The 23,285-nt window shown below is 33.7% G+C and overlaps 5 protein-coding genes across 5 annotated transcripts in view; 3 read left to right on the top strand and 2 right to left on the bottom strand.

Moving 5' to 3' along the window:
• LOC117238026 (embryonic polarity protein dorsal) overlaps positions 1-1,381 on the top strand; it is an 8,406-nt gene extending 7,025 nt beyond the window's left edge. The window contains exons 9-11 of the mRNA XM_033502560.1: positions 7-260; positions 336-502; positions 578-1,381. Coding sequence (XP_033358451.1) covers positions 7-260; positions 336-502; positions 578-730 — 574 coding nt within the window. The 3' untranslated portion in view covers positions 731-1,381. The remainder of the gene's footprint in view (positions 1-6; positions 261-335; positions 503-577) is intronic.
• Positions 1,382-1,936: 555 nt separating this feature from the next.
• On the bottom strand, positions 1,937-9,386 carry LOC117238044 (acidic leucine-rich nuclear phosphoprotein 32 family member B-like). The gene is made up of 3 exons (XM_033502591.1): positions 8,972-9,386; positions 4,846-5,020; positions 1,937-4,719 (listed from the first exon to the last, which is right to left on the bottom strand). Exons 1-3 carry the CDS (start codon positions 9,077-9,079, stop codon positions 4,652-4,654), a joined length of 351 nt encoding a protein of 116 aa, XP_033358482.1. The 5' UTR covers positions 9,080-9,386; the 3' UTR covers positions 1,937-4,651.
• Positions 9,387-10,443: 1,057 nt separating this feature from the next.
• LOC117238045 (60S ribosomal protein L44) lies at positions 10,444-11,498 on the top strand. Its single transcript, XM_033502592.1, has 4 exons — positions 10,444-10,579; positions 10,945-11,118; positions 11,202-11,318; positions 11,401-11,498. Exons 1-4 carry the CDS (start codon positions 10,577-10,579, stop codon positions 11,419-11,421), a joined length of 315 nt encoding a protein of 104 aa, XP_033358483.1. The 5' UTR covers positions 10,444-10,576; the 3' UTR covers positions 11,422-11,498.
• Positions 11,490-12,737, bottom strand: LOC117238039 (WASH complex subunit 3). Its single transcript, XM_033502584.1, has 4 exons — positions 12,499-12,737; positions 12,235-12,399; positions 11,879-12,147; positions 11,490-11,639 (listed from the first exon to the last, which is right to left on the bottom strand). Exons 1-4 carry the CDS (start codon positions 12,547-12,549, stop codon positions 11,576-11,578), a joined length of 549 nt encoding a protein of 182 aa, XP_033358475.1. The 5' UTR covers positions 12,550-12,737; the 3' UTR covers positions 11,490-11,575.
• A 156-nt stretch (positions 12,738-12,893) lies between these two features.
• On the top strand, positions 12,894-18,775 carry LOC117238025 (transportin-3). Its single transcript, XM_033502553.1, has 18 exons — positions 12,894-13,012; positions 13,177-13,404; positions 13,706-13,909; positions 13,992-14,149; positions 14,261-14,333; positions 14,390-14,521; positions 14,595-14,812; positions 14,902-15,196; positions 15,264-15,499; positions 15,598-15,737; positions 15,808-15,999; positions 16,071-16,309; positions 16,400-16,540; positions 16,601-16,812; positions 16,888-17,044; positions 17,122-17,289; positions 17,374-17,486; positions 17,555-18,775. Exons 2-18 carry the CDS (start codon positions 13,288-13,290, stop codon positions 17,613-17,615), a joined length of 2,856 nt encoding a protein of 951 aa, XP_033358444.1. The 5' UTR covers positions 12,894-13,012; positions 13,177-13,287; the 3' UTR covers positions 17,616-18,775.
• The last annotated feature ends 4,510 nt before the right edge of the window (positions 18,776-23,285 follow it).

The raw sequence follows: 23,285 nt of genomic DNA on the forward strand, positions 1-23,285 counted from the left end.
ATACAGGCCACAAGTATCGCCAGGTCGTGCATCGCCGATGGAGTACAGTCCATACAACTCAGCACTTATCCAATCACAACCATCACCGCAATATCAATCAACAAGCAGTCATATCGTACAACAACCATCAACCGGAACGTATGCACAACAACAATTTCCATATGTACATGACATATTACAAATACACCCGCAAGAACAATTAGTGTTAAGCAGAGTTACATCAAACTATCACGAAGAATTTCAATCGTTGGACAATGCTGGTAGTATAAGTATTTGCACACATTATTACATCAATCCATTATTGTACCATTATTTTGAAATAATAATTTATATAGCAGGTGAAGTGGGAGGGGCAGATGTTACAAGTGTTTTAGACATGGACAGTCGACAGTACAGTTTTGATTTAAGTTTTAATCAACTTGATTCGGCAGAACTCGCCGCTTTTGATACCGCTCTTTCTGAAAATTTATCCAGTGGATTATCCATTTCAGATTCTACCAAGGTATTGTATATTACAAATTTGCTTATCATGTGATAGTATCAAATGAATGAGAAATTAATCTCTTATTAAATCTAGCCGGAAACGAACAAAGAGATAAACACAGGATCAAGCAACATCGAAGAAAGTAATAACATGACCGATAGTTTTACAAGAATTACTAATAACACTATTCAGGAACTGTGCACTTTAAATAATATGTATAAACCAACGCGGGAAGTTAACGACTGAAACAGCTGAATATTTTATTGATATTGATAATGATAACATTGTAAAAAACGTTATATGAACATTATTCTCTAAACAAAAATTTCTTTGCATGAATACATGTATCATGTAATTAATATTTAATTGGTTGTGATTATATCGCAGTACATTGCTGTACAATCTTGTAAAATACTTCTTCAATCGATAATCAGCTTTAAATACTGTTGATATTTTTATATAATTTTTAAAAATCGCTGTTTCCAATATCTTGAATGGAATATTTATCGATTAAGTGATATACAAAATGCTGTGACTGTGATCAAAGTATATTGAAATCTGTATGTTTTGACGTGCATGCAAAGTGTCTGAATATGAATTATTGTATAAAATAAAACTCATAGTTTTCATAGAAGAAAATACAGTGTATTATTGTAATAATAATATATTGTAAGACAATCTGCATGCAATATTCGTACAAATTATTTAGTTAAAATAAATATCCACAAACATTAATTTCTGTTATATCTCGTACGCTTATACAAATGTTTGATTTTTATTCTTTACACATTTATGTTTACTACAAATTTGTAAATATATATATTTTGTATTAGGAGTAATATCAGAACGTATTGCTCTGCTCCTAATGTATATCCAATTAAAAAATTTTCAATAATACATGTTCCGTCCAGGTACGTTGATTTATATTTAAACTCTTTTGCCTTAAATTTTAGTATTATATAACTACGGTTACATTCTGCCGTAGATTTTATACATATAATATTCATGGTGTCTTAATTTCCCGGTATCCGATGTATCATTACCTTAAAATCATTATTACAGGAATTATTTTATAAATAAACAATGTGTATATATCAGATATAAATAACATTATGCTTAAGTACATATGTTTACTATATATACAATTACATCTAAGAATACATTATAATTTTACATACAATTATACGTGTAAATAAACATAGATATTGGAGTTTAATAATTTTTATCCTGTGTATCACACACTACGTACATGTTTTATTGTAAATTACTTTTGACTATTTACACAACATAGCCACATATAATTCTTAATTTGTATGTACATATATAGAAGGTATGTAAAAACAATCTTAGTCTAAATTAACTTTGAAAAAGTGAGCTGTCGATTAAATATTAAGTAATAAATAGGGAAAGACGCGTTCCTTCACAAACACGTGAAGAATAAAAAAACATCTGTTGTTTTCCAAAATGTATTTACTTAAAAATACAATGAAAGTTCAATTCTGATGGAATGGGCAGAAATATAGTCTGTGGTATCGGTTACTGTTTACGTCGAAAGTGATGATGCGATGGTATCCTGTACAAAAGTAGTTTGAACAAGACTTATGAACACACAAACCAAATTCTTAGCCTAGGATTTCATTTACCTTTAATTGTGACATGTTTCATTACCAGATTCATTAGGATTCTTAAATTCTTTTTTTCTTTCGCTTAATCCTTACCTAACAAATGTAGGGATGTAACGGTATTTAGGCGTTCAGCCTGATTGATTTAAGACCCGTTAGCACCAGTAAATAATTTCCAGAGTCGCGTGCAGTACTAGAGGATAGAAAAGTTCTGTGATCTCCAGCTCAAAGTACAGAACGCAAGTCTATCCTCATATCTTTTGAACATGTTGCAAACGGGGCTTGGTATTGTATTAATAAAATTAAATGGACCTATGCTTATAGTGTATGTATTGTATACTATGAACGCTAAAGTACTCATTTTTGCTCGGGCACCTGCACTTCAAGATAGTTCTTTGTCAACATAATCGTCAAAATCCTATCTTGAAGTGAACACGTGTAAATACATCAGCAGATTGTGTATAAAACAGTACAGTAACAGAGTTCTGGAGATGACATGGCCTGTAAACAATACAATAAATTGTTATGTTTTACACATCGTATTTATGGTGTGTACTCGAATTTTATTTTTTTCAGTGTAACGTCGAACAAATTGAGTTTATCATATAAACATGTGTACACAGACCACTCCATCTCCTCAGTTTCTATGTAGCAGAATTCAGTCCACGAATAGCAGTTTTTTTTTTCATTTTTTAAATACTGCTATTACTGTTATTTGTTTTTGGAAGTTAAACCCATTACTACTTACGAGAACGAATCATTTTCTCTGATCTAACTGCGTTTTATTTAACTATCTCATTCGAAAATATTTGTACATTAAAACGTGGGACATCGTCTCGCATTCAAATTATCGTTACCTTTATTTATTATGCAGCTATGGTACAATGGTATCGTAACCGCAATGTCTCTTCACCCATTTCTTATCTACCAGTCTCCCGAAATAAGTGGTGACATGGACCATTTCATTTGCAAAGATCCACCGACTCTAGCACAAAGAGCATCTATATTTCAATTGTTGGTAACCAGTGAATAGTACTATAACTCATATATTAAAAATTATTTGACACCTTTAATAATTCTATGGGTATGTCATTAATAAGACATTGATCACCGTGTGCACAGGCGACCGTCATAATGAGAATACTGTCACCCGTTCTGCGACAGTCAACGAATCATTGCTCGAGTAGTCCATGACAATGAAGTCAAGATAAAACCACAGTACATAAAATACGAATAAATTACGATCAAATGAGTGCAGTCGAATAGGGAGAGTGTTGTAGTTAATATTGTACCCTCGGGATAACTTTTGTGTTACAACTTTGACGATTTTTGAAATGCGCTACGTGACTTCGTTTTAAAATTATTAAGTAAATATAGGAAACGTATGTATTAAACAAATTGAATATTTACTTTGAAAAAATAAAACATTATTCTGCAATGCTTTGTAAAATAAAAATTCTCTCCCTACTCTATATACTCCAAGTCTAATTCATAACAATCCCTCCTCCTCTCCACGTTATATTACGTTACATAATATTATCGTTAATAATAAAATGTTTCTTACTCCATAACTTTATACATATTATGTATAATTATTATGCAATGTTAAAGTCACACAGTACTCATCCACACTACCTAGCGCGAGCGTTATATTAACCTTAATTTTTCTCTCGGATCGAACAGGAGCACGAAACAGAGATTTCAAAGACTATCAAAATCTTTTTCATTTTTCTTAATATACAACGAATGTCGAGAGATGTCCTTCTGGCTTTATGCATTTATTTATTTATTTGCTATTTTTGTTTCTTTACGCATCACTTTATCTATTTTATTTATTTATCTCTTTTTAACCGCTCGCGCTCTTGCAAAGTCATTGCAAATACACATATAGGTTGAAAAGGAAAATCAATCACGCGCACAAGGTGAGAGACATTCGTCGAACTACAAACATAAATTTGATCTCAAATATAAAAAAATCACTCACAAATGTTCATTTTACACTATTTAAATACAATAGAGCTTTTTATATCTTAAATAAGTTTCCGTTATAAAATTGTCCCGCGAAGAAAGCCAGATGACGGCAAATACCAGTTAATAGGTGGTTTGAATAAAACGATAAATCTGTCTTGGGAACATACACGATATACCAAACGTACGGCTGTGCATGAAGCACTTAGGTATTAAATGGAATCGACATGTACAAGCTCCTCAACGACGAATATACAGTTTTAATTCAAACTACCTAATAGCATTTGTTGATGGCTAGACGACCAGAATTGCGAAGAGCCAAGACAGTAGAATTGCGAAGAGCCAAGACAGTAGAACTGCGGCTACTTCTAATGTGTGTCAGCCCACCACAACTCCGGTGAGGTGGCAATTTTTACTCGTAGGTCGGGAGGCAATAGGGAGGGCACGATGGGTATTCAACATTGCTACCAACCACTCAATATGAGAGTAAGTGTTTGCTGAGAAGACTGCCGAAGATCGACGACGGTGCCATGTGCCTACCTCCTTTCTTACTTACATACTCTTCTCTCCTTTTTCATTATGCGTCTTCCTCTTCATCTTCTACTTCTCCTTCTAATTCACCTTCTGCGTCATCTTCCTCTTCGTCTATAAACAAAGGGATTCAAATATACTACATCTTTACCCAATCATGAATATCAATTTCCTTGACGCATACAGATTTATATGTCATTAATAATGTTTCGTGAAATAGTGGAAAATTTCTCAATTTACCTTCACCCTCTTCTAAATCTTCTTCTCCTTCCGGTATATCATCGTCTTCATCATCTTCTTCGCCATCTCCGTCGACTTCTTCTTCCTCTTCGACTTCCTCTTCTATCTCTTCTTCTTCTACCTCTCCATCACCATTTTCTTCTTTCTTCTGTTTCTTCGTTTCATCATTTTTTTCCTAAAACATAAAACAACGATTATATGTTTGAGCTTCCGACGAATATTTCTATTTCGAGGTTTTCAATTGAAACGACGTTAAAAATAATTCTCTCATTTCAACTACATTGCCATACGTTCAAAATTCATACATTCTAGAAAGAAGTAGAAGAATTACAGAGATAAAGAGAATCCTAACAGCGACCGAAAGATAAAGGAGAGGGGGAAACGGATGAAGGCTCCCTTCCCGCCAAGAACCATAAGGAAATGAAAAGTGGAGGGGATTTTCCGTTAAAATATGGCGAAACAGGAAGGTACAAAAAACAGCGAGTTCTTTGATGAGAAAGAAAACAGCAAAGACAAGAAACAATTAACAAAAAAAGAGTTTAAAAACCTTGGAAAATTTTTAAGTTAAAATCGATGTTAACTATCGCTAAATATGAAACTTGATAACCCAGTAGGCGTAATTAAAAAAAAGATAGCGATAAATATAGAAGTATATATTCAAAAAAATCTGTCCTAACTTAATTCGTACATAATAAGCATAATTTGTACATTTGATTTTTAGTACATATTTGAAATGAAAACCTACTCTAAAGCTCAATCTTATCAAAATTACATTTATGTACAGCTAAGAAACGTAAGTCATTATAAGAGGTTCATATCGAATTCTAAAAGCGGACAAACAAAAATAAAACGATAATGTTTTGTGAAGTGTGTGCTTCACACGATCCTTGAAATGCCGGTACCTTAACTTGTGTTCATACAGCATTACTCGTGACCAGGGTGGATTGTCTGTCGTAATAGCATACACGCGCCGTGTCTATCGGCGGTACGAGGAAAGAGGGCATAGAAAACTCACAGAACTGCATCATCCAATCAAAGGGTCGAATCGACTAAGACTAGATGGTGGGAGAAACGTAGGGATTGGCAGACGACTACGATACATGTTTGTAGAAGGGGATGTGTTCGTGCTGCGTAAAGCACACGAAAAGGAAAAGAGGGGAGAGGAGAAATACGAAGCAGCGTGCCCGGATATCGTGCATGGAACTAAGAGTCGCTCTGATTTTCAAACAAAAAATATGTATATATATATAATTCATATATCATGTTTATATATTGTAAAAAAACTGAATATATGTTGAAGTATATAAATTCCACTGTTCTCCTCGTCATCGTACATCTAAAATTGTAGTATCATCGCGAATGGACAGTCTCAAGGTAATCGTCTCATATTATCAAATGCTTTTATCAAATGAAATGTAATATCTCATTTCACAAACTTGAATACTAAGCACAACGTATAAATATTAATGGTTATTAATTTCACTAACAAGAATGAACGATATTTTTACAATATTGAAATGTAAATAGCACGTATACAAAATTCTACACGTACGATCAAATGACGAAAAAAAAGCCTGTAATTCATAAAAACCATTGTTGTTCGGGCAGTTATGACAAACTTAAAGTGTTTTTTTTAACTAGAATCTGTTGGCAACTACTTGCTACTGCTATTACATTCATGACGCTACGATGTGGTTTACAATAAACAATAAGCGACAGTGACGTACAGACGCCAGTAGTCACGAAATGACTATTTTGTTTATTATCCCGCATACACGATTACCTATCAACTTATTACTAATCACGAGGTCTTACAGATAACCCAACGTTCATAACCTATCATATAGACTCATTTCATTTCTCTCGCCTGTCGGGTAAGCCATGCCATGAATAATCGTTATATAATTCTTCTATAACACGTATTAATTTGATCATATTGAGTTACCAGAAGCATTTTCGCTTGCCAAGACGAAATAAAATTAAATAGATGTGAAGTAAATAAATTAAGAATCATTAAATGAGAATACTAATGCAATCATGGGATACTAACTTAGTGAGATAAGAAGTAGGCACTTATCGCATTTTGTATAATAATAGTACTATTAAATTAAAGGTTAAATATAAGTATATCAAAAATATTACGCAGAAATTAATGAAATATAGAAAGAACAATATTGTTGTTCGCGAAAAATACATTAACGTTTTACTCATTCAATAAATATATCGATATCCGAACCTTATTCGAAATTCCCGCCTTTTTCTTCACTTCCATATTCTTTACTATCTATATGCGCTTGCATCATAGAATCTGCGAGTCCCGAGTAATATTCATCGTAGTGATCACGTAATTACTTGCATCAAGGCATCAATCATAAATGAAAATAAATTTCATTTATGAAACTATCTAACTAATGATTAGATAAAACTGAAATGAAATACAAAAAAGATTTAAATAAATACTGTTAACGGTTTTTATATTTTAATTAAAAGGATGTCATCAAGTACAATACTAATGGGAATATTTAAATTTATTCCGAACAAGTACGGTGTGATTTCCACGTGACATACTATTGCCGCTGCGCGAAGACACCGCCACGACTTTCTACAATAGCGACCGAAAGTGTGGATAACCGGCATTTTCGACCATGAATTTCACCTTACAATTTTTATAATAGTACTCGTACAATGTAATATCAAGGAAAAAATAAGCAGTTCCTATCACGGCGCCGAGTGACGGTCCGATTTAAGATGAAAAATTACAACGATGTTTTCTCGAAGGTTCGTAACACTACGCGGTATGCTACGAAAGAACAGGGAGGCAGGAGAGACATGGGTATATAATACATGGCGTTGCTCTGCTGGCTGTGCGCGTGGGGTTTTCGATGGAAAGAGAGAACCGAACGCCGACAGAGTCGCGGGCAGAAGGGGAGAGAGGGAAGCAAAGCGAGAAAGGAAGCCTTCAGCGCGGTGTTTATGCACGCAGATCGGTAAACAATTTCAGAGCAACACGTCGACCTGAAACAGATATGTGTTAGTCTATCGATCGTCCGTCAGACACGATTAACCCTCTTACAACGAATTATCGATCAATTACGACATAGAGAGTGAGAGAATAAGCGCGCGCGCGAAAAAGAGAGAATGAGAGAAGAGGAAGGAAGAAGATGGAACGAGCAAGCGAGAGAGCACAATGAACGCGGGCTTGGTTTCGGGCGCCATAATGGAAACCGACAGCGGTAGTGGTGGCGGCAGCAACGGCGGTCGGAAAAATGCGCGGGATGCTCACTTTTCCTAGCTATAACACTGATATTCTAGATAAAAATGGCGTCCATCTTGTGGAAAGAATGCCAAGTAATATGAACCATAGTTTCAACGAAATTTACAAAACCTTGGATACTTATAGAAAGCTCTGAGAGTGCATAACACGAAAACATAATCGAAATGAGCACATGGCGCTAGTAGTTCAGATATCCCGCCCGAATTTCGCATTCACATTAACAAAATACAGGCGAAAGACAATATTGAATCTGATATTAGCTAGATCGGTAATTATAGACGACATTGTAACAACAGGGGTGATCAACCAAACCATCGTGCTCGTGGTAGCCACGCGAAATACGATGGCGTCCCTCAGATAACATCAAGAAAACATCGCAATTACGTAGTCATTTTTCCACTCCGAAGTATACACAGAAACGAATGTTTTTTAACATCGTAAAAATATGAAGTCTAATGAAAATGCCGGCCGGCATCCTATCTTCTCTTCCATGCCATCAGTCGGTTGAAACGGCCACTCGACTGCCCGCCCACCCGTCGTTTATCCACGAAAATATAACGATATCGCGAGTAGAATAGAAATTTATTATCCCACGTTATAAGACACAGATATTTACGTAAAATGTGTAAGGAGAAAAATCAGATCGGAAGAATGTTCACGAACTTTCATAGGCTTATATAAATACGACACCGAAATGGTAGACAATGCCGTGATCAAGCAGCGTGGCGCGGAAGCATGGTGTAAGCCGGCGTGTACGTGCTTTCGTGTGTACGTGTATGCTTACGTACAATCGTGAAAAAGGTCGAGAAAGCGGTACTTAAAAAATGAAGTGGGAAAAGCGCAACAACTCACCTCCGCTGGCCTCTTCATTCCTTTGATCTCACACTTCGCGTCTCCGGAAGCCTTGTCGTTCTCAGTCACCTTCTCAACAGCGACCTCGTTATTTTCCTTGCTACTCATGGTGAATCGTGCGTTGAGCAAGATGCCTGCGTGTCGGCGTTACAAGTGATGAAAAAGATAGAGAAATGTGTACACGTAACAAAACTCCGTGTCCTCGCGCGGCGTCGGTTTCCGGCGAAATGCTCGAGAGAGCAGCGTCGTCAGGCGAAAACCCAAGGGGCAGAGGAGGGGAAAAAGAGGGGAAAGGACGGTGAGACAGAGAACAACCAGTCAGGAGTGGAGAGTGTCGTGTACTGACGACTGTGGCGCGAATAGCGCAAAGCGGACTACTACCCGGTCTCAGCTCGCTTCTAGCATATCCAACCTGGCTTTGTTCAAAAATGAAGATGGCGCGGGTTTGAAACTCGATAAATGCCTGATTGGTTGAAATCATAATATCCTTTCGCGACGTGCCACTGCACCTAATTGGAAAGGTTATAACACTACATAATCTTTTATTATTTCTTATAAAAGTTTTCCACGTAATCCATCCACCTGACGTATAAATAAAATTAAATCCTGCGGAGGACGAGGGGTTCGAGAGTTCGTGGCCTGAGTTTACCGTCTGGTTCGAGGCTATGTCGCTCGATTCAAATAACCTTTGGTGTACGAAACATTTAGATTTTTTCCAACATTTCCTTTGTAAAGAAATCGAAATATATATAAAGAAAAACCAAAATTTTAGATGAAGCGAATAATTATTTCTGTATACTTTGAAAATTATTACTTTAAAATGTATATTGCAAGTAATATATTCTAAAGATCATGGCGGGAATTATCCTATAGATAAAAGAGCCAAGCTTTTTGAATGATGCAGACGCACACCTGTCACTGAAAATTCGACAATGAATTGTTGTTTCATTTCTAAGATTTTTATTTGTGAAAGATATCTTACAAATATGTTAAATATGTACAAACTTTTTCATATTAAACTAGAACAAAAATGAATCCAATAATCATTACAAGTCAATTTAATTAATTATTTAGAGAATTACTATCCATTTCTGTAAGAAATTACATGATAAACAGAACATTATACATCAACATCATGTTTTTTTCTTTTATACGTTAAGCAATATTTTTTAATCTCGATAATCCCTGAATATGTAGAAGAAATTTTACTTTACTATAATAGATAATAAGTCGTGAAAAATAAATAAATTGATTATAAAGAATAACAGCGAAAGAAGTATTATAACATAATTGCTGTTATTGATTGAGCGTCTTATATATTAAACCAATTTTGATGCCGGCTATTAATGGCGTATATCCAATATGCAATCGAAATTTTGTCTTGGAAAGAATTAAAACAGTTATATTTGTTTTTACTATGATTTTGCTTGGAAGAAATTTTGTAAAATAATATCACGTTAAACACTACATTAATACTTATATCCTTTAATTAAACAAGGACAATAAATTTTCGATTTTGTATAGTGTACAATATTTGCGCATGCGCAAGCATATGTATGTCATTTCCGGCAAAGATACATTTCCTTTTCTTTCTAAACATTCAAGATGGTACGTAAATTTTCAATTGGATATATACATAATTTATCCATGAATTCAATCATAATCTTATTGTAATATTACTTTTAACGCTAAATTTTACGACGTATATTATATTTGTGAAAAATTAGTATAAATATTCTGTGGTTTTTTTTAGACAGAAGTAACAACTGTAATAGTATTAACATAACCTCCAAAAGTGACATTTTATTATTGTTTTTAGAAATGAATAGAGAATTAATCGATATTAATAAAAATTAATAAAAAAAAAAAATAATTTGAAGTTAAAAGAAATGAAGGGTTAATTTAAGTCCTATCATTTTAGTTGTATATCTGGAAATAAATGAATAGCATGGTGCCTATTTCAATGATTTTAGGTAAATGTACCGAAGCAAAGACGCACTTTCTGTAAGAAGTGCAAAGTGCATAAACCTCACAAAGTGACACAGTATAAAAAAAGTAAAGAACGTCATGCATCACAAGGTAGAAGACGTTATGATCGTAAACAACAAGGTTTTGGTGGACAGACGAAACCTATATTCAGGAAGAAGGTATATATTTTTAAAATATTGATTTGATCTTAATTCTAATAATACAGTTAAAATTTTATGCTAATTTCACGTTTTTTATGTAGGCAAAAACTACCAAAAAGATTGTCTTAAGAATGGAATGTACAGAGTGCAAATATAGGAAACAAATCCCTCTTAAAAGATGTAAACATTTTGAATTAGGAGGTGATAAGAAAAGAAAGGTAAGTATATTGTATATAATTCTTCCAAAATATTTTATGATATATGTATATATTAACTGATTCAATAATGTGCTTTTTCCAGGGACAAATGATTCAATTCTAGGATTATGTATGAAGTTATGTATGTTAACTTTCTATGTGTATTTAATAAGAAATAAAATAAATCTTCTGGAATTTGTATAGTTGTTTATTTTATTAACTATGTTTTATAACGTAAAAATATTTCACGTGTTCAACAGATGAATATAGTTAAGTATTTAATCTCCTTTATTCTTACCATTATCTGTAGATTTCACTTTAGAAGCTGTTTGCTGGGAATCACTGTTAATGTAAGACAATAATGGTGTTAATGATTTCAATAAAGGTGCAATATCAAAAACAACGCACAAAACAAGTTAAAATTAGAAAATGTTTCATTGCAGAAGGAATTATTATCCCATATTATTTCTATTCATTTTTTCATATTTCAAAATATACATTGGTTAATTTTTACTATTATATTTTATTATAAATTTAAATTTCAGTTATTAAAATTTTAAGACATTTTAAGTGCAACTTACTCTAAAATAGATGAATCCAATCCTTCTTGTTCCATCTTTAATTTGACAGCTTCTTTTGGCACGCCAAAGTGTACCATCTTTAAGTATTTTTCATAGCGTGGGTCTTTGTTCACTGGTTGCTTTTCAGCCTGTGTATCTTCAGGCTCATCTGCTTTACCATTATCAGGTTCATCTATTTTAGGTGTACTTTCTTCCTCCTCTTTACTATCTTTATTTTTTATAACACTTTTTGTACTTTGATCTTGTTCCAAGACTGGAACAGATGATAACTGTAAAACATAAATAAATTATCAAAAATTATAAATAATCTTAAATAAATTCACTTGTATAAGTTACTCAAAATAATAATCACATACCCAAGACTCTAAAATTTCTAGCGAAGCCTCTATCCTCTGTAACTTGTATTCAAATTCCAATAATCTTTCTTCGCATGATAGAGTAAATTTGTTAAGAAATGTTACAGTATGCACAATGAAATGATTAATGAAAGAAATTGTCCTTTTTTGATTAATTGGTGGAACCTGGCAATAAAAATATAAGACATATAAAAAGGTGTAAAATTGTCTGTTATTATAAATAAGCAGCAGAAAAGAAAAAATGCTGAAATCCAATGTCTGCACCTTTGTACAATCGATAGTTGGCTCGATTATTGGTATTTTGTAATCATTCATTGTACGTTTCAGATGTTATTTCTTGTGTTTGTTGTCTAACTGTCAAACGTCATGAACTTTTAACGCATTGCTCCCATGGATCATGTAGGACTCGCGAAAGGATATGTTCACTAAAAATCGAAATCTTTCAGATGTAGCAGAATACATCTCCTCTAGTGAAATACTCTGCGGATAACGTACAAGAGGCGGGGTATTTAAAGTGTATTACATTACAAACTATTTGAAAATTCATAAGTTATAAATACAAGTAAAAATAATTCAAACAGGACATGATCAAAATTCAGTCATTACTTTATTATGTGTTAGTATCTTTCACTTTATGCCTATATATCTCATACAAACAATTGATATACGTATAACGATCTCATAGTTGAATTTTAATTGATAAAAGTATAACAGTCAAAGTCAACGTAATTTTAATTGCAACCTATAAGCTGATCATATAACCGAAATCACATATAAGGTACCAGAAAGAAGATATTTTTTTATTAGTAACTATTTTTCTAATTGTAGATATTTTCAATAATTGATTCAATCAGATTTTGATAGAAAATATTATTTGCTGTAAGTCGATAAAACAGAATATGCGCTGATGGTGTGAACAAGAACTTTTTTGTGGTTGTACAGGTTGGATTTGGAGATTGGGTTGGATGTAACGCGGTACCAAACGCGAGTGATCTGTTGTCAGTAGGAATTAACTGCATGAGTATTACCGGGAAAATAAATATTTTTTGAAGAATGGAGTCTCCGCCTGACCTGGAAACAGTTTACCAGGCTGTATATTCTTTATATAATAACTCAAATCCTTCGGGGCCAGGAAAAACATCTCAATGGTTGGACGAATTACAAAAATCAGTAAGTTACTTGTTAGCAATCATTTTTGTAATCAATATATACTGTTTTGTTCTTATATGCGTGTACATCTTCCTATACGAACTATACAGTTATTGATAATAGTACGATGCAAATGTATAAAACTCTCATTGAAAAATATGGACAGATCAAACAATTTCTAACCTTATGTTAAATGACTCGAATTCTACATTATAATTTTTTAACGTTACTGCATGTAATTTTCATGCAATAAAAAAGATATAAAAAATAAGAAGAAAGTTGTGACAGTTATTATGTTTTATATTATATATGACTTTTTTAGGTATTTGCATGGAAGATAGCAGATGAAATGCTGCAGCAAAAGCGAGATGTTCAATCTTGTTATTTTGCAGCTCAAACAATGCGTACTAAAATACAGCTATGTTTCCAAGAATTACCTGCAGAAGCTCATGTTTCTTTGAGAGATTCTTTAATGAATCACATATCACAAATTAATGAACATACCAATTCTGCTATTGTTACACAGGTTTATATATATTTTTTCTAACATATCAATTATATGTGTACCTTTTTATATGTGATCATAATAGAAAAGATCATTATTATAGTTGTGTCTAGCACTGGCAGACCTTGCATTGCAAATGTCTTCTTGGCAAAAACCAGTTGTCGATTTAATTAATAGATTTGGTGGATCAACTGCTAGTTTATGGCCATTACTTGAAGTAATGACAGTATTACCGGAAGAAGTAAATTCAAGATCTCTTAGGTATATAAAGATGGAAAGAAAATCTAGAGTACAATCTATTTATAAACAATCTTTCATATTCTTGCTTATATTTGAAAATAATTTTTTTTAAATTTGTATTACATTGTACAGATTAGGAGCCAATCGCAGACAGCATATATTACTTGAACTTAATGCAAGTGCAGATACAGTTACTGAATTTTTGGTAAGTAGATTGAAGATGTATTTTTCTATTGTAAGTAATTCTTGTTGTATTTCCAGAAAATGTGTCTCAAAAATGGTGGAGAAAATGTACAAATTCATGTTACAATTCTTAGATGTTTTACAAGCTGGATTGCAGTACATGCTATACCACTTGTACCTACAAGTGATGTAATTATATATACTCTTCAGGTATGTTTTCTCAGAAATAAAAAGCAATAACTTTAGATGAATTTCAAATGCAGAATTATACCTCATTGTTTAGATACTTGGAAATCATATGACTGGATCTCAATTACATGAAGCAGCTGCAGATTGTATATGTGTAATTCTCCAAGTTTTGGAAGAAGATAGTAATAGCAATCGGGACAATAATAGTGAATCTAATATACAGCTGCAACAGTTACAGCTATTTCTTTTTACCAGTGTAATGTCTTTAGAACAAGCATACCATTTGTCTGTTGCACATGAAGATATGGACAAGTAAATTTTATTTCTTTTATATAATTAGAGATATAATGGAACTGAAGGTTACTTTAAGTATTTACATAATCATTGTATTAATTATGTAGATCGATAAATTATTGTCGGATTTTTACGGAATTAGCGGAAACTTTTTTGGAAACCATGGCAAATGGCAGTGTAGGAGGAAAGCAACATTATGCTATCAAAATTCTTGACCTTGTCTTAGTGTGTGTTGGACATCACGATTATGAAGTGGCGCAGATAACTTTCAATCTATGGTACCGTTTATCCGATACAATTCTCTACCAAAAAAATAGTGAAGACCTATATGCAGTGTTCCGTCCTCATATTGAAAGATTAATCGGAGCATTATGCAGGCATTGTCAAATGGAACCAGATCATGTAAGTAAATATAATATTCAAAAGTATCTTTTTTTGAAGATATTCTATATGTAATTCCTTTTAACAGTTGGGTCTGGTGGAAGAGGGAGCTGGTGGAGAAGAATTTGCAGATTTCAGAAATCGTGTTTCAGATCTGATAAAAGACGTTGTATTTGTAGTTGGAAGCAGTCACTGTTTCCGGCAAATGTTTTCATCCCTGACGGGTGGACCAGGACCACAGGGTCAACCTAATCATGTACCTACATGGGATTCGACCGAAGCTGCTTTATTTGTAATGCAAGCAGTCGCAAAAAATATTTTGCCGTAAGTTTTTAACATAAAAATTCGTATATACGATGAAATTATTCTTTTACTGAATAAGATTATTATAATTTGACATTTATTATAATATTCACTTACAGAAAAGAAAATGATGTAGTGCCGAAAGTAGTAGAGGCTATTTTAAATTTACCAGAAAATACTCATATAGCTGTTCGTCATACAAGTATACTTTTATTAGGAGAACTTTGTGAGTGGATAGAAAGTCATCCAGAGTTCTTAGGTAATGTTTATAGATAATTATAATTTTTGTCTTATTCCGTTTATTTCATAATTTGAAACTAATATTATAGAACCTGTTTTAAATTTTCTTTTGACTTGCCTAAGTCAAAAGGGTTTGGGAAGTGCAGCTTGTGGTGCATTATTAAGTATATGTACTGCTTGTCCATCAGACATGGCTTTACACTTTCCAGGATTGTTGCAAATAGCAGGTTCTCTTGACAGCTTTGCTATCAGCAACGATGCCGCCATTGGTTTACTTAAAGGTAAGATAAAAATTTATTTATACAACAAAATTATAATACAATATAATGTAACATTTATTGTTTGAAAACAGGAGTGGCATTAACCATGTCAAATTTGAGGCATGATCATCTTAGACAGGCCATGAAAGAATTATGTTGGTTTCAAGCTAGACCTTTATGTGAAATTATGGAACGTAGAATTCCAATTGAAGTAGGAACAAAGACTGACCCTGTGGTATGGCTAGACAGATTAGCCACTATATTTAGGCATACTGATCTGGACTTTTTTAGTTATCCTAAACCTCACCCTTGTCAAAATGCTGTTACCGAAGTACGTTTTATGATTTACAATATGATTTACATAATAATATATGACTCTCTTAAGACACACTCTTTATATCAATTTCATCTTTATATATAGATGTGGCCTGTATTATCAAATGTATGTACAACATATCAACATGATGCAAAAGTAATGGAGAGATGTTGCCGCTGTTTAAGATTTGCTGTTCGTTGTGTAGGAACAGATTCTGCCCATCTTCTTGAGCCACTTGTAAAACAGGTATCTGTAGCAAATAAATTCTAGATTATAAAACTCTATTAATGATTTTGGGAATTTCAGATTGTGCAATTGTACGCAGCTCATCAACATAGCTGCTTTTTATATCTTGGTTCAATATTAGTTGACGAATACGCCATAGATTCGGAATGTGTCCCTGGTTTATTGAAAATGTTGGAAGCATTTATTGGACCTACTTTCAATATCCTCCAACAACAAGATGGAATAAAACATCACCCTGATACAGTAGATGATTTGTTTAGATTATGTGCCAGGTATATACTTTTTATTAATAACACAATAATATATTCATTTTTCAAATGTAAAAATATCTTTATTTTTAATGGTAGGTTTCTTCAAAGAGCTCCAATACCTTTCCTGTGCTCAGTCGTTATAGAGAGTATAATTGACTGTGCCTTAATGGCCTGTAGCTTAGACCATAGGGATGCAACTGTTTCAGTAATGAAATTTTTTTATGATCTTTTGCACTGTGGTCGCAACAATGAGGTAACTTATAATGAAACTTGATATTTTATAACTTAATAATAATAAACTTTTATTGATATTTTTATTTTTTATCCAAGAATCAGACGGATTATACAATGCGACAGGAATTAGTACAACGCATATTAAAAGAAAAAGGACAAACTTTAGTCATAAGGCTTCTTCATGCAACAGTGCTTTCATTATCGTCCTACATGTTACCTGATGTAGCAGATGTTTTTCATGAACTTTCTGAAACTAATAGACAAGTAAGAACACTAATTTTTAGTAATTTCTGCCTACTAGTTGATTCACTATGTTCCTTTACAATTAAAATTTTATTTGTTCTTTAGCTACTATCCAAATGGTTAGAAGAAGCCATTAAGACTATGCCATCACAAAATGCAGGTGGTTCTCCTACAGCACAACCTGAGCAGCTGTTTGAATTTCATAATACGGTTGTAAGGTATAGCAAATAATTTTTAACTATGTTTGTATTTGAAGTACAGGAATTTCACATAAATTTTGTTTCAGAGCGGAAACACCAAAATCGATAACTCATGCCTTACGCAATTTTGCACGTTTGTATCGCTGATACATTTTAATGTAAAAATTAAGACTAAAGATAACAAAATTGTAAACAGCAAAGATCTTCCAGGACCCTCCATTTGAAGGTATTAAAGAAAAATAATTATTGTGAAATGGTAAGTCTGTGCTGTAAAAGTGTATTAGCAAATTTTTAAATACTTTGTATTTGTTTACTATCTACACATTCCTTCACAAAGTATGTAAAATGGATAAATATAAGCAGACCATCTTGTAATATGTGTTTCTTAATTTTGCACACAAACATTGTATTTAATAACTTTTTTTAACATACATATTTTTGCCATAAAAAATGTATTAAATATAGAATTTTACACACTGCTCATTTATCAATTATTTATGTTGCTATTAATATAGTTTTATTGCATTTGTTTCCTATAATCTTCGAATATATGATAACCATCAGAAAGAATATCCGGATTACCTATTATATTAGGTATGTATCTAGTCAACTATTTGAAATAACATTATACATACTTTGTAGATAAAGTGCAGGTAGTAAACATTAAAAAATCAGAGTGATTATATATTTTTGCTTTCCGTTTTATTTACACGAACAATCCCATAATGGAATGCTATTACATTACATACAAAATATAAAAGATATGGTATTCGATTTGACACTCTTTAAAATATATTTTACAATTATGTTTTTAATGCTTCACGACTTTTCTTTATATGACTATAATAATATGGAGAGCAAGCAACAGACTTTGCAAAAGGAATTTTAGTAAACATCTAAATAACATGTTAAAGTATTTAAGAATAGATCACTAATATTACAATGTAAATCATCTTGTGCATACATGTTACAAGGAATGAAACATATGTACGAATTTTACATGATAAAACTTATTCACATTTCTGTATCTTTTTCACATGTTTCGCAAAATATAATTTTATATATATGTAGATCACGTCTAATGAGATCTGTTATGTGATAATGATTATTGGGAAACAAATTTGTATCCTGCATTCTCATTGTATGAACAGACATTTGAAAGTAAAGTGTTCAATAGTTCTAAATCATGTTAATGTTTCTATCAATTTGTCTTGAAATATAATTCTAATCACGTGTTTTGAAACAAAGTGGTACGTAATGGTGCAACTCGTACAATGAAAACATAAATAAAAACTATATACATTTTACACAATGGTTACCTTGTACAAATAATTTACATAATTATTACATAACATTACAAATAATTCACTTCTTATAAATTGTTAATGTACAGATAAATTAATGAAAATAAGCATTGATATTAATAAGAAAATCAATTATGATGTAAGATGGAAATAATTAAACTGTAAGAATATTTTAATGATGAGCATTATTTTTAGTATTTATGCAATTATTTTACTTTATGATAACGAATTTTTAATACATACCGATCAAAATTCTTTTTTATATTTTAAAATCACGCGTAACTAAAATAATAATAAAGTCTATGTAATAAAACAAGTATTGAAATGATTCACGATCAGTTTGACCAATGACTATTAACGTTACACAAATAACTGTTGCAACCTCTGATGAATAATTCTGACACAAAATAAATATAATACTTAGATAAACATCTTAATAATTAAATAAGTATCGACGAATGTCAAGTTTTGAAATTTAATTTTTTATTGAATGAGTTGATATGTTATTTAATATAGATTTTACGCTATAAAAAGATAATATAGATATGGGGTGTATGTCCGGTACTAGATACAGGTATTCGATGGTTCTAGCGATTCTCTTATGATTCAGGTTCGGATGCCACGTCTTCTCGAAACATTGCTAACAGTCTCGGGGTCTGAGTCACTCAGTTGCGTTATGAGTCACACACAATCGAACCTTATTAGCTGAAGAATTGGTTTCTAACAAAGGAATGTTGTTGTCGAATAAACTAGTTGTACAGTAGATAAATCTTTGCTATCTGCATTAGAATTTTGAATGTCGTTCTTGATTGATTTTGATTTTAAAGACTGGAAGTCACTTTGCAAACAAATGTAAAGAAAAAATACAGTGGACCGTTGTTTTAAGAATGCGCTGCAATACTATAGTATGAATTCTTTAAATCTTGTATCTTTTAAACGTAGAAAGGTAACTTTCGAGAAAACGATAAATATAATAAACACGGCAAGCTTAGCTTTATCACATCGTAGAAATGTCATTTACAGCGTACTGTTTCATTATAAGCGCCGATGTACAACGGCCACTAGCACCCACATGTACCATGTATCAATAGAAGGGCTCTAACTTGCTCAATCATTGACTGATGAATACCTCTATATGCATACACATACCAAGACGTATTGTTAACCAATATCGTGTTCCATGTTACCGTGCTACCATTCACGACTTTCTCTGATACGATATATTGTGACTACTTTACCCAGCGTTGATTCGGTCAACACAATTTCTCGTCAGCTAGAAGAAGACAAAGAAAGAATGCGAAAGTTATGAGTGCAGGTCATTATACCAACGAACTGGTTCGACGCCTTCCTAACTGTATATGTTTCTCGCAATAGAGTTTCAAAATCTTCTTTTGCGTATATTATAATTCCTTTTTCTCCTACAAAATAGATTTGTAAAAACCATAATTTACTTCTAGACTAAAACAATAATGTGAACCGTTATGTCTCTTTCTTGGATTATTCTCCCAGTAACGTTTGCTTGTTTCAACAAATACTTCACTACAAAGGAAGGACTCGAATGAACTCTTTTACCTTTACTAGCTACCGTTCAACATACAAATCGCTGACATTAAGGAAAAATACTAGACGATACAAGGAAACTAGGATACAAGAATTTTCACAACATTAATCGCATTGTATTATAATCTTCCCAAATATATCCATCGTTAAAATATTGATGAAAACAGTTTATTAAATGATCTCAACAAAGGAAAATTGATTCGCGATTCATTGCAAAGTACCTAGATTCTACCTATTGTGGTGATAATGATGTTATCCAACTTTTTCCCTACCGGCCTATGATACTAACATTTGCTCATGCAAGATGCAGCACGAAACTATCGCTAAATTCACCATCTCTCATCGACGGCGACGGGCAACGGCGCGTTGCTGGGCAACCAGACAGTCAGACTGCTGTCTGCCGATCTTCCAGGGGCGCGGAAGGCCGCGACGAGACGAGAAGAGTAGACGCGAACGTAGAGGAGAGAAGAATCGAACAGAGATAGTACGAGAGAAATGAAAGGGTGGGGGTCACCGGGTGTAAAACAGGTGTAGAGGGAGTAAGGTCGTTGCTGGAGGGGTAACGCGACCATTTGACCGTAGGACGAGAAGAACGAAAGCTCTACCACAAAAAAAAAAAAGAAAGGGGATGGAATGAGAAAAGGGTAAATGTGTATATAGTAGAGTAGAGTAGAAAGTGGAGAGTAGAGAGAAAAAGTTTCAAACGGGTGGTGCGTAGTGGTGGTATTCTACGTCGCGATAGTGGGGGAGCAATGGCACGAAGGTGCAACAGAGGGATCGGGGTAAAATTGGTGGGAAACGGTGCGGCGTCAGGGGCGGCCGGGCTAGACGAGTCGAGGTCAGTTATCCGCCACGCCCGACGCCGACGCCGTCGTTCTGGCGCACCGCATTGCATTTTTGGCGCCACTGCTGCCGCTGCGTATCACTGCATTACCAATGCTCTCTTTTTTCCTTCTGCTTTCTTTTCTTCTTTTTCCATTTCTCTCGCTCCTTCTTATTCTAACCTTCTCTCATCATTTTTTCCCTATCCTTTTTCTTTACTTATTTCTTTCTGCACTTTCCTTCATCCGTTGTTCCAAGAACGCGCGTTACGAGAATTTCTCTTTTCTACCTTCTTGCTCTCTTTGTACCTCGCTGCAGGTTTACTGCCTACCTACTTGTCTATCGCTGACGCCTAAACTACGGACTGCATTACGCTTGCGCAATTCGCATAGTCGTTTTGCGGTGGAGTAAACCGGGCAGGGGCAGGGCTTATCGTACGAAATTTGTGGCTCTCTGTAATGAAAATGTTCATTCTAGCAAAATCTTGTCATTCAAGTTATATCTTATCGTCCTTGAACGTAAACTCTGAATATTCTAAGCCACAACGAGCGAGGAGAAAAGAACGGAGCACCCATTGTACATTGTTTGTGCCTATGTAATAATTTTTCATTTTTAAAATATCTATGTATAAATGTTCACACGAAATATTCGACTCGTTATAGGAAATATACGCATCTCTGTTTGCATATAGAACGATAATTTAGGAACATGCACGGATTTCCCCGTTCGCCGGTATCGGAAATGACTAAGTCGTGGCAAGAAACGTATAGAGTCGTCAGAGTATTCATGAAATGGTTAAGCTTGTCTCGCGGTTGTCTGGCCATCTAGTCAGACTTTGTCAGGGTCGTTCCAAAGAACGAGCATTGTGACGATCGTTTCACGTTGCACTCGGGCTTGAAAAAAGTAATGTTAATAAGATAATGTCGCTTTCTATCGTCTCGTGTGTATGTCTATCTAAGTATGTTGTAGCATTTTTGCGACGAATAAAAGAAATAGAAGCTATTCAGCCTCCATTCTGACTGAAGTATTATAAAAAATTAATTCCTTTAGTCAGTATTAGTAGCGTAATTTCTCAAAGAAATAATTATCCTTGTATTAGTGGTTCTAGCGGAGATGAAAGAGGTCTTTGTATTGTATTTTCTTTTAATTAAATAACACTAACAGTGAATCGTGAGTGGAAATGCGAACGGTGACTGGTAGAAGGCTTTATGCATAAGGATGATGTCTGTAGGAGAAGAATAATAAAAAGTATCGAGTTAAACGTCTCGGTAGAGAATGAGAACCGTAGTAGATTTTTTTTTACTTTAGAGTTTAGCTGGAATCTAAATTTCGCTCGTTTATATATATATATTTTTTTCTTCGCTACCTTTCCCCAAAATAACCTTTTAAATAATTTTTTTAAACGCGTGAAGAAATTTCGTGGCAGGGAAGCAACGAATAACTAGTAGAGAATTTCTTTCAACTTTACAGAATGTAATTACAAATTCCAAACGTCTCTGGACTCGTTAAAATTAACATGCTGTTTCCTCGATCGCTTTTTTCCCACTTCTTTCGAACTGCCCCACTTTCCAACAAAAGAATTTTGCCATTTTATTTTAGTAATTTTTCCTATAACTAGACAGTTACAAGAAACGTCCAGTTACTATACTAAAATCTCGGTTCAACACCCAAAAATTAACCACTCCGCCGTCAGGGAAATATATTTCTCACGTATGTTTTTAGTACGGTCAGCTAGTTCGATTTAGTGCTATGTTCGCGGGAACGTGCATGCGTAGCAGTCGCATATAGACAAAGTTGCACAGACGAGAAGAGAAGAAAAAAAAGCATAATACACGAACGCGTGCAACGACGTTTCACTGTGCGACACGGAGGAGCGGCTCAAAGGCATGGCGGCACGATGATCGCGCTCAAACGCACGACAAATTAACTCCCGGAGAGACAAGTGTGTGCACTTGACTTTGAATTATCCGCTTAAATGGTGAAAAAAGCACACCTCGACCGATACTTTCCTTCGAAGTTCATTTTATCGGAATGAAAGTTTTCATATCATTAATACAAACGTTGCGCTGTAGCTTCGCGACTGTCGAATTTGTTCCAAATCATTGATGCGAGATGTGACCGATTATCGAGG

Source organism: Bombus vosnesenskii, unplaced genomic scaffold, assembly GCF_011952255.1.
Source record: "Bombus vosnesenskii isolate JDL3184/JDL3185 unplaced genomic scaffold, Bvos_JDL3184-5_v1.1 scf7180000013431, whole genome shotgun sequence".
Classification (NCBI taxonomy): domain Eukaryota; kingdom Metazoa; phylum Arthropoda; class Insecta; order Hymenoptera; family Apidae; genus Bombus; species Bombus vosnesenskii.

Excerpts from the sequence above, each read along its gene's own strand:
- LOC117238044 (XM_033502591.1), bottom strand. The coding sequence starts at position 9,079 with ATGAGTAGCAAGGAAAATAACGAGGTCGCTGTTGAGAAGGTGACTGAG. Across the intron at positions 5,021-8,971 it reads GAATGAAGAGGCCAGCGGAG|GAAAAAAATGATGAAACGAA; the intron begins GTGAGTTGTTGC and ends TTTATGTTTTAG. Across the intron at positions 4,720-4,845 it reads AGATTTAGAAGAGGGTGAAG|ACGAAGAGGAAGATGACGCA; the intron begins GTAAATTGAGAA and ends CTTTGTTTATAG.
- LOC117238045 (XM_033502592.1), top strand. Across the intron at positions 11,119-11,201 it reads AACCTATATTCAGGAAGAAG|GCAAAAACTACCAAAAAGAT; the intron begins GTATATATTTTT and ends TTTTTTATGTAG. Across the intron at positions 11,319-11,400 it reads GAGGTGATAAGAAAAGAAAG|GGACAAATGATTCAATTCTA; the intron begins GTAAGTATATTG and ends TGCTTTTTCCAG.
- LOC117238039 (XM_033502584.1), bottom strand. The coding sequence starts at position 12,549 with ATGAATGATTACAAAATACCAATAATCGAGCCAACTATCGATTGTACA. Across the intron at positions 12,400-12,498 it reads CAACTATCGATTGTACAAAG|GTTCCACCAATTAATCAAAA; the intron begins GTGCAGACATTG and ends TTTTATTGCCAG. Across the intron at positions 11,640-11,878 it reads TTGGATTCATCTATTTTAGA|TGATTCCCAGCAAACAGCTT; the intron begins GTAAGTTGCACT and ends TTACATTAACAG.
- LOC117238025 (XM_033502553.1), top strand. The coding sequence starts at position 13,288 with ATGGAGTCTCCGCCTGACCTGGAAACAGTTTACCAGGCTGTATATTCT. Across the intron at positions 14,150-14,260 it reads GTAAATTCAAGATCTCTTAG|ATTAGGAGCCAATCGCAGAC; the intron begins GTATATAAAGAT and ends TACATTGTACAG. Across the intron at positions 15,500-15,597 it reads GTCGCAAAAAATATTTTGCC|AAAAGAAAATGATGTAGTGC; the intron begins GTAAGTTTTTAA and ends ATTCACTTACAG.